At 39.8% G+C, this 10,884-nt stretch overlaps 1 protein-coding gene across 1 annotated transcript; it reads left to right on the top strand.

The window, feature by feature from the left end:
• Window positions 1-1,242: 1,242 nt before the first annotated feature.
• Window positions 1,243-8,853, top strand: LOC111661402 (serine/threonine-protein kinase pdik1l-B). The gene is made up of 4 exons (XM_023414950.2): window positions 1,243-1,410; window positions 1,832-2,602; window positions 3,690-3,915; window positions 7,063-8,853. Exons 2-4 carry the CDS (start codon window positions 1,862-1,864, stop codon window positions 7,305-7,307), a joined length of 1,212 nt encoding a protein of 403 aa, XP_023270718.1. The 5' UTR covers window positions 1,243-1,410; window positions 1,832-1,861; the 3' UTR covers window positions 7,308-8,853.
• The last annotated feature ends 2,031 nt before the right edge of the window (window positions 8,854-10,884 follow it).

Here is a 10,884-nt window from a genome sequence, read left to right as displayed (position 1 = left end):
CCACAGAAACACAATTAGTCTGAAAGAAGAGGTGATTAAAACTATAATTCATATTGCACTCATTAGGATCTTTTTGGGATGCCTGGGACATTTTATTCAATTTGTCGGGAAGTTCTTTGTGCGGTTCCCACCAAATATTTCCTAATAAATTCTTCAGCCAGAATATCTTCCTTATTATGCTGCGTCCAGACATCTGTCAAAGCAGATGATTGGTGAGATAATAGAATAGACGGCATTTGCTTCAAGATAAAAACAAGTCAAGTGTGACTGACTCCATCTTCCTCAAGTAATGAAGAGTAATGATTGGCATCACTGATAAAAGCAATGGATCACATAAGCGCACACATACATATCACACACACACATACACTTCAAAGCTCTTTTTTCACAGTGTGCTTCAGTGCAATGAATCACCATGTTTCCTATTATATTCTCTCAGAAGAACAAACACACACGCACATATGCGCACACAAACACAAACACACACACCCACACCCACACCCACACAAAGCTGTTATCTGTCATCACCACTGTTGCTGCTCCTCCACCAAAAAACAGTCGATACGATACTGATGCAGCACCCACTCATTGTGTGTGTGTCTTGTTCAGGTCTTTTGTGATTAAATGGGACTGCAGCAATGAGGAAAGTTTAGTGCTTTTGCACTTTCTGAGCTTTTTATGTCAAATTAAAAGGCCTGATTACAAAACTGTCCCATTTTATAATAGACCTGTGATTCAGATTCATTATTTCAGTAAGGCATTCTCAGCATCTCTATTATGTCTTTAAAAATGTTTGTCAGTGTTGAAAACAGAAAAACCACTGAAGCATTTATTTTCTGTCCTTCCAAAATAGGCAAAGATACTTCCGACCAGGATCTACTTTAGCTAAATGTGTCTTCAAAATACGACCAATTTTAATATTTGGTTTGGTTTTGTGGTATATTAAGAATTTGAATAATCAACTTTGCTAAAGACATTAGCAAACTTGCCAAAAAGGTTTTATCCCTTAAAATAAACGCTTTATTGAGTATTTTCATTCCTTCTGAACTCAATAGTCAGTTTTCCTACCTTTACAATCATTCACCCAGGTGACAGAATGTGGCAATTTGCTAACAAACAGTTGCAACCGGAACTAGCTTTGACAATTCTACGTCTCTACTACCAGCCAATCACAACACGCAACTTCATTCAACTTATAGCCAATCACAATGCACGTACACCCAGAGCGGGACGCTCCAAATTTAGACCCGGAAGTCTGTCAAGTTTTGTCGGTCTGTTCTGTTTTGGTTGTTTATCAACAATAAAAAAAAAGCCATATTTGTTGAATACGGTGCGAGGCGGCTTGTCAGTCGTGTAGATTTGCAGATTGAAGTCGGTTCATCGTTAGAAATATCAGCTGCAGTTTTGTGGGTAAGTTAATCAAAATAACGGCCCGTCTGTAGCTAGAGCTTTGTGTATGCTTCCGTTTTAAATTAGTGGCTACTGACAGCGCGATGTTAAATTCATTCAGTTACTCTCATAGTGTCGAGGTCACATTGAAAATGTTTGTGATTGTATACGAAGCTTTTATCCATGTTAACTTCAATTTAAGAAGAATACGGGTAAAGATGAGTTATTTTGACACTAAGTCGCCACTGACGTTAGCAACTTTAGCTCTAGCACATACAGTAGTTGTGAAGTGTACCGTTAGCGTTCATAATCCATGACGTAAAAATCTGAGGGACAGTCTCGTTAAGTGTTGTAGGCTATTACAATTACAGTGTTGTTAATACTCAATGTCATTTTTATAGTGGTAATTAATATGAGTTCTTTTTTGTGTGTTTTGTATTAGAACTCACCTTAGGCCCTGCTCCTGCGAGCGATGGAGGAGCTCTACACTTTAGAGAAGGAGGTAGGACGAGGCAGCTATGGCGTGGTCTTTCAGGGCCATATGGCCAAAACAGGACAGAGGGTGGCTATCAAGCGGCTGCCCTGCAGCAATCCAGAATGCATTGAACTCTACCTGCAAGAGCTGTGGGCTATGAGAGCCACTGCCAAGAACCATGTCAATGTCATTGCACTTCACAGCTGCCTTGTGCAAACTGGGCCAAGAAGCCTGAAGCCCCTAAAACCAGGGAAACTGCCTGTACGTCTTGTTGAGAGCGTGCTGAAAGGCAGTGTAGTCAGAACACCAGAGAGTCAGGAAAGAAATGATGCCCAGTCCAACAGCCAGAGGAGGTCTAACTCTGTCTCTAGACTTCAGGACAGGACCAACACAGTCCAGGCCAGGGCAAAACCCCAGGACAAATCTAAATCAAATGCATCTGATTCTACAACCCCACAAAGACCTCAAAACAGAGCCAGAAAGAGACCGGCTGAGAGAGAGGAAGAGCAGCCAGGACCCCTGCACTGCTTGGCCCTGTGGCTCGTGATGGAGTACTGTGATGGGGGTGACTTGAATCAGTACCTGCTCTCCAGGCCCCCGGAAGCCCAGCGTAACCACAGTGTGGTGCGACAGCTCTGCAGTGCTGTGGCTTTCCTGCATAGCCTCGGTATCACCCACCGAGACCTGAAGCCTGACAATGTGCTCGTCTGTGTCACACCAAAGGGCCCTGTCGTCAAGGTGGGTAGATTGTTTTGACGTGACAGGGTTTACGTCAGATTAAGTGCCATTATCCTTGAGTCAGTACACGATTTCTTAGAAAACTCACACTGTTAAAATTTGATGGCAGTGTAGACCATAATTGTTTGTTCTCTCAGGGGTTGTTTTGGTTTCACAGCAGCAATGAACTTGAGACACTATAAACAGAAGAAAAAAGAAAGTAACTGAAAACAAAAATATGAGTATCAGGTGTATATCAGGAGATATAAAACTTTACCACAGGTGTGCTGAAAAGAGGAGTGTGATAAGTCGAATTTGGGGAAAATTTCAATTCCAGGCACTTATGCAGACAGTCTATGGGGTAAATCCTTTATTTAAGACATCCTGATAACGGCTTGTGGAGGCACTGGAATAAGCATTTCTGTGATTTTCAATATGATTTAGCTCTTTCAATCATAATTGAGTTTTTACTGTGCAGTCCACAGATGACTGAACCTGGAATTTTAGATTGCAACCATAACATCAAGCCCTTTCCTTTCCTTTTCCTATCCAAATCTAATTTTGGTAATGGTACACATTCTGATGCTCTCCTCTGGGTACAATAAATACAAAGACCAACTATCCAAAACTGAAAGGTATACAGTTTACTGAAGACCAGCAACTAGTAAACATTCAAATCTGAGGAGCCTAAATTTTTAGTTATGTATTTATATTAGTTTTTCCATTTCAGCTTCTCAGAAAAAAATATAAACGTGATGATGACAATATATTAGTGATTAAAAAAAAAAAAAGAAAGAAAGATGAATCACTTATCAAATTGGCTGCTGGTTAATTTTCAGTCAACTGACTAAGCAAACAAATGACTCATTGGTTGAGCTGTACTGTATCAACATTTCCACATATTGACATGAGCTGCAAGTCCATATGTCAAGGGAAAAACAAAACAACAAATCAGATATCAGGGCCTTAACTTATTTACTGCATCCCTTCAACATAAATATAGACGTAAAACAAAAAAACTTTCTTGAGCCGTATGTTTGTGAAATTTGTACTTGCACAAAGCGTACCGTATATCTTTGGTCATTTAATCTCTCTGTCCAACCTCTAGGTGGCAGACTTTGGTCTGAGCAAGATGAGTGAAGGTCTGGTGGACGGGGATCTGACCAGGCAGCACTTCTCGTCCACCTGTGGCTCTGACTTCTACATGGCTCCAGAGGTGTGGGGTGGACTGACCTACACAGCCCAGGCCGACATCTTCTCCCTTGGTGTGTTGTTCTGGGCGGTTCTGGAGAGAATCACCTTTCTGGAAGAAGGAACCACACAGGAACAACTGGGTAAGTGACCAGTCAACAGAGATACCTGATGCTTCCCTTCTTCAAACAAAACAGAAAGATCACTCAAAGAAACACTCCAACTAGACCAGGGTTAGTCCAGTCAGTGCCTTCATGTTAACATTTAGGGTAACATATCAGCATAGGCACGTCATGTGACATCCTGCTCACCAGTCAGAGTGCTCTCAGAGAGGTTGGAAAGGTTGAGTGTGTGGTCAGGCAGGTGGATGACGCATCGCACTGAATCGAGTTTGACCTAATTAACTGGCACATATTAAAAATGTCACATGCTATACATCATACATTCATCAGCCATGGACAGAACAATCATGAATCTAAATGGCAAAGAGATGATGGATGATTAATGCAATGTACATTTTGATACGGATCGTAGTAGCTCTGTTTCTTGTAATAAAATGTGACAATATGTGATTAAGCATTCCCTTCGCCAAAAGTGCTGTTGTTGGCAGCCTGTTAAATTTTGTTCAGAATAATCTGCCAATTTAAGTATTTTTTATTTATTTATGTATTTTATCATCTTCTTATGCGTCTTTGGGTCCAGACCTTATCGAAGATCAATTACATTTTGATGGTAATTCAAAGATGCGGATGAGTTGTAATTGTGTAATTGCATTTCGTTATTTGTCTTTGTTGTAAATTATTATTGTCATCGCATAAGGACTTTGATGTAGGGAGCAAACCAAGCTCTCCAGCTCAGCTCTACAGAGCAGCATCAGGATTTTAATCTATATGTTTAATGTCCTTTTTTTCCTGTCAAACCCCCAAGTGGCCATAGGAAGAGGAAGCGTCTTAATGTTCAAGAGTACAGGGCCCTGTTCTGCCCTCCACTGCGCTATCAGAGAGTAATGAAATGGCTGTAATACAAATGTCTCATTTTATTCACAAAAGTGAGTCTGGCCAGAGCCGACCTGGTGGCAGCCATTATCCCCTAGTTTAGTGTGTGAGAACCTCCCTGAGTCACTGATACTCCATTAGGCTGAATGAAAATGGTTATGATTGGAGAGAGACAGAGGGGTTTCAGTAGATTCAAATAAAAAAAATAAAAAAAAGGCAAAATTGGAATTTAGCAGCCCAGATCATAATCCTCTTTGTCAGTGAGAAAATGGGGAGAGGCAGCTGGAGGCTTTTCACTGACAGATAAAATGCTCCATTATTTTACTTTATCCTCTCTCAAAACCCACACACCCACACGGTTATTTGACTAGGCAAGGGAGCGGAGAGAATACAGTCAAGGAGCAAGACACAGCCTCTTGTGTTTGTCCTCTAGGTCTGGAAGCCTTGTTGTCTTTTTGCTCAGTCAGTTTAGGAAATCACGACTGGCCTTTCGCCGGGTCACAGCTGAACTTCCTGCAGTGTTTCAGTCAGGGTTCAGTGATCAGAAAAAGAACGCTTGTACATGCATGACAGATCTGTAATGAGCAGTTTTCCATTTAAAGTTCATTTATACTCCTTAGAAAACTGAGAAAGGTCAACCAGTAAGCTTGAAATTTAGTAACAATTGATGCATTTTTAATTACTGTCATGGTTAATCCGCTTAAGTTTTTTTGGGTTGCTAAATTTACAAGATGCCACTAATTTTTTTTTCTTCATTAATCTACTAATTTTTTTCAATTAGTCATGTAGTCTAGAAAATGTCAAATAATGACAAATGACCGATTCAAGCTATTAGAGCCCAAAGTTTTACCTTAATGATTCTGATAAGAAGCCAGAAACTCAGTGTTCATCTCATAACGATAAGAAAGAAAGAAGAGGGAGCTCATCTTAGTACTTCAACTTTGCCCAACTTCTGAGGTAGATATCAAGTATGTGTGTGTCAGTCTGAGTCTATTTAAATTTAGCTCAATCTGTAAAGTGAATTTATTAAACTCTTCATTCTGAATGAATCACTTCAGCAGGAAGCTGATTGCTGCTGGCCACAAACCAAAGCATTGTTGCTTATTAACAACAATGACAAATTGTGTGTTTAGAAAACACAACTGGTAATTGTGGCTCCTCCAACATAGAGCTACTAAATGCATTTTTGCCTCCTGTAGCTTTATGTGTACAGAGTAATTCTCCTTCACACTCTGCTCGGCTCTGTCCTGGTGCCTGCTGTTTTGGTGCATGTCTGAAGAAAGTCAGCATGCTGTACTCTTCTTAACCCAAACTTGATTCACACTCATGTGGCTTCACAGCAGCATTTGGATCCAGTGTCACACAATTTATCAGGACCTGCTGCACAAGACCCGTCCAGTTCGGCTGTAACTATAAGCTGGTTAGCCGTTGGACAATATTTAATAAGCACATTGAACGTTGAACTACCCATGTTGAATTTTTTGTAATTTTTGTAAAGTGTAATTAAGTTATGGCATGGCTGTGAAATAAAATGCATACATATAATACACAAAAACTTAGCTAAGAGCTATTTGTAAGTTTTGCTATTGCTACTTAGCCAAATTAGCATTAACAGCTACTTACTTACCAGTCCAGAAGAAAAACATTGCGAGTTCATTAAGTTAAGTTAATTCATTCTTTACTCATCAAAAGGTGTGTCCAGCGATGGAAAGCAACGCTAATGTTAACTCTTGTTTTGCATGTATTTCTGTCACTTCTTTTCTTGTACTGATGTTAGCATGCTAACCAGCTAGCCCCAGCCCATTTCAGTGCGTCTCGTCACTTTCCAAATAGCGGGTCAAATAGCATGATAGATATTGTCAATGTAAATATTAGCAGTTTGATGAAATTAGTTAAATTTTTTTTAGATAAATCCATGTATTGACTTTTATTTGTTGTGTTCTTCATGTATCGCTTGACTGTGTATTAAGTGTTTTTTGTTTTATTTTGTTGTTGTTTTTTTTATTTCCTGCCAGTTGATTATAATTGTTTTGTTCCTGTTTACCTGCAAAGTCCTCTGAGCTCAACTGACTCATTAACCAAATGAGTCCCAGTGTGGTCTGGAAAGCTTCCACACACAGTTGGCAATTCCTGGAAATATGTTGCACCAGTAGCTTCTTGACTACTTGCAGATACAAGTGTGGCCCACAATCAGAGATCAAGTGGCCCCCTGCTGTCAGTCAGTCAGTCAGTCAGTCAGTCAGGAACCTCCTGCCTGATGACTGAGCTGAGTCTTACCTTGTGTTTCTCCTTTAGGTGCATTCGTGTGTAAGGGTCGCTCGGGCTGGTTGATGCCGCTGGGGGAAGCTTTGTGGGAGAACGCCGACCTCCAGCTGTGTATCCCTATGAAGTTTAAGAGGGCGCCCCCGCTGCCACCCCCTCCTGGCCCAGCCATGTGCGCTCTGCTTTTAGACATGCTCGCCTCAAACCCAGATGCTCGGCCTCTGGCAGACCAGCTGGAGGCCAGAGTGCGCTCCGCTCTCAAAGAGGACTCCCACTGACACAAAGTGCGCTTAAGCAGCCATTATGGCTATAACCACTGTAGCCACTACATGGAAATATTGACTGCAGACCCCCCGGACTGCAGAGCTTCCTATATGTGTAAACAATAGCCACTTTGCTGCGACTGGGAAGTGGGGATAAGAAATGTGTATGATTATATGGGATTGTAGGTGCTATTTTTGTCACTGAAACAGCAGCCCAGTTTATAAACCACATAAAGGGAAAATAGGCTTGAACTAGATGAGATCCTCTCGTAGAAACCAGTCCATTGACCTTGGACCCCTGGGCTGCACTGCAGACAAAACACGCAATGATACTCAAACAAGTCCATAAAGGGATCTAGTGGGACTTGAGCTGTGTTTCCTCTAAGCACCACGCTGTTCAGGCCTTGATTGTTTGATATAAAGAAATCAATTTTAGTGTGTACAGAGCTGAGATGAAACACAAGGGATGATTGATGCTATTGCTTGTTAAACAGATCTGCAGGGTTTTGGTGACTTCTCATTATCTCAACTTTATTTTGGGTTTTCATTCAGACTTGATTTTTGGACATTGATGTTTTTACTTGTTATTTCTTTTGTTTTTGCCTCACACTGATGTAGCATGGACTGAACAGTCCAATGGGCTTCCACATATCTATATATCTATCTTCCACATAAATATATAAAGAAAGTCCATAGCAACACAATGCAAAACAATAGTCCTGTGATAAACACTAACTTTGTAACTTTGTTGTGTGTCAGCAACAGTTGTCGATTCAAGTCAGGCTCTGGTTTGTGGGGGTTGTATTGGACTGTATTATATTACAGGGTGTTTCCAGTATTAGTAGTATATCTAAATAAGGTGGACACACCGTGTCTCAGTATAATGCAGTGTAACGAAGAACAAAAACTAAAAAAATGGTATTTATTGCAGGGCTGTTGCATTGCATTACCTCATACAGTTGTGTGTATTTTTCTGCTTTCTGTGTAATTAGATTTTTATTCATGCGAGACCGCTTCTTAAGAGATATTTATATTATATTTGTTTTGTAAATCAATTTAAAACACTTGAAAAAAGTGGGTTTTTTTGTTTTTTTTTAAGGGTTTCTTATTTTGAAATATTTTACTCTCCATTTCTGTCAGTAACAGTAATTTGGGTCAGTAACGTTTTCAAACTGTGTGACTGTGAACATTTATGTGACAAATGCACTGAAAAGTGAAAGTGCTAGCAGCACGAGACTCGAAGTGACTAACGATGGCTAATATACCGTCCCCTCATGAACAGGAAATTAAAGCCAGGCATTAGGATTGTTGCTGATCATATCCATACTGAGTCCACAGCATTTATTATTGGTCATCAATCTTAGTCATAAGATGGCTACTTATTTCAGAATTTTTCTCCCCATGTCTGAAAACATGGATACACGTTTCAACATGAATTGTGTACAGAAATCCTTTTCAAATGTAATTTAATTACAAATGAAATTGTGCCTTGTAGTAATGTAACTGTTCTTCATACTGAACTCAGAATATTTGAATAAATGCAGCATTAACATGAGAATAACCACTCGCCTATTGTCTCAGTGTGTCTGTGATAAGACTGTTGACCTCAGCGGTGTCTGTGATGTGGACGTCAGGCGGGCAAGTGGAGATTTAAGCCAGCGAGCTCGGCTCAACTAACCCCTCTGCTCCCGGCTCAATGAGGTTGTCTGTGATAGATCTGTGACCTTTTCTGGTGCGAGCGGCTCCTCGCGCTCTGCTGGTCAGCCAATAGCTCACACAGATGACCTCTGACCCTCCTATACTTCTCGGGTGATTTCTGAAGGAATGGAGCGAACTTTATAAGTTTAGGGTTGACTGTGTTACATGCATGGTTGGAAACATCTTCATACGCTGATGACTCCTCATTCCTCGTGTCCATTGCCGGCTGTGAAGTGACGCCTCTTAGTCTGAACTCGGTGTAAAAGACGGCTACAAAGTCCACAGCTGTTTTTCTCATTGAGCTACATTCAGAGGGAGTTTATACCAAAATAAAAAAATTAAAAAAAACATATAACATGGTTTGGCTAACTTGGACTGCAGTATTCATGTCAGATACGTTTTCCCACAGGACGGGATGAGGACTGCGGCCCCTCATTTCTCACAATTGGAATCACATTAGGAAGGAATCAATTTCCAGCCAGTAGGAGAACAGGATGAATGAATGCAGTCATTTATAACGCTTTCAATGTATTGATGAGCATGTGAGTATTGTATTGAGACAGGCTTAATAAACAATGTAAACATATTCTTAAGCATAGACCTCTAAAAACCTTGATTTATGGAAACTTCCCTCATTATTTCTGTGATCTCAGGACTAAGCTTGCTCGTCTTAAAACATTAGCCAGGTGCCCATATGAATATTGAAACAGGTTTTTCTTGCTGTAATTATTCTCCAGGTTCATACTGACTATTTAAATACCTCTTCCTGGTGCACTTTCAGTGTAATGAGGAACAAAATGCAGAAGGAGTTTTGTATTAAAAAGAACTAAGGAAGATATCCGCTTCATTTGATAAATGCAGACTGCTGAAGCCTCGTATTAGATAAAGTTTTGTTCATTTTTACACAGAATGAATGAGGACTATGATTTTTTTTTCCTAATCTAATGCATTGAAAACACACTAAAAAGGAATCAGTATAAACACAGGGAATGACTGCAACAACAAATAAAAAAAACCTTCAGTTTTCATATGGACACCCAAATATTGTTTTAAGACACACTTCAAAAACTTATCCTTTAACATCTTGGTCCTATCTTAAGTTACAGTAAAATAACATGAGTCTACAGCCATGCAAGCAGCTCTTTGAGCCAAACGCTAACATCAGCATGCTAAGCTAATATCATCACTGTAACAATTCTAACAATGCTGGTGTTAAGCACATATAATATTTACTATGTTCCCCACCTTAGTTTAGACTGTTAGCATGCTAACATGTGCTAAATAGCATTAAATACAAAGTACAGATGTTGGGAATGTTAGCTGAAATAACTTTGCAGGTGTTATAAATTGGACAAATTCATAATTTGACTTGATGATGCAGTCAGATGGGAAGTCAGGGGGCCACCAAAGTTATTACAATTTACCCCAGTTCCTCTACGGGTATTGAGAGGAATCATGGTATGGTAATGGTAATTGTATGGTAATTGTATGGTAACACCACCATCCTGAGTGTGCACCCCTGCCAGAGCAGTAGCACTTATTGGAATAAGAAATACTGGATAAAGGATTTTGCAGCACCTTATTAAAAAGCTCTTATTATGACTATGTGCTCTCATCATTTTAGTACCACTTATCTTCTCTGCATGTATATTGAATTTGCACAAACGAAAGAGGTGAAAAAGTGATATTTAACAGTCACAGTAAAGTTGACATATTATAAATTGTGTAACTTCAGTGATGTGAGAAAAAAAAAAATCTAAATTTGGGACCTTTATTATCCATTATATTATTTACAAGAACTAACTGGGTAATTGATACATTTAATGGTGAAGTGAAATACAGACAAAAATCAGCAAACTTAAATCCCTTTTCTCTTGTTTCACTCTGCTAATTT

This window comes from Seriola lalandi, unplaced genomic scaffold, assembly GCF_002814215.2.
Source record: "Seriola lalandi dorsalis isolate HSWRI2012SDOR001 ecotype SW California unplaced genomic scaffold, Sedor1 jcf7180002054544, whole genome shotgun sequence".
In the NCBI taxonomy this organism is placed as follows: domain Eukaryota; kingdom Metazoa; phylum Chordata; class Actinopteri; order Carangiformes; family Carangidae; genus Seriola; species Seriola lalandi.
The sequence above is the reverse complement of the archived record's forward strand: the minus strand, read 5'-3'. Positions and strand labels throughout refer to the sequence as shown.

Excerpts from the sequence above, each read along its gene's own strand:
- LOC111661402 (XM_023414950.2), top strand. The coding sequence starts at position 1,862 with ATGGAGGAGCTCTACACTTTAGAGAAGGAGGTAGGACGAGGCAGCTAT. Across the intron at positions 2,603-3,689 it reads CAAAGGGCCCTGTCGTCAAG|GTGGCAGACTTTGGTCTGAG; the intron begins GTGGGTAGATTG and ends TCCAACCTCTAG. Across the intron at positions 3,916-7,062 it reads AACCACACAGGAACAACTGG|GTGCATTCGTGTGTAAGGGT; the intron begins GTAAGTGACCAG and ends TTTCTCCTTTAG.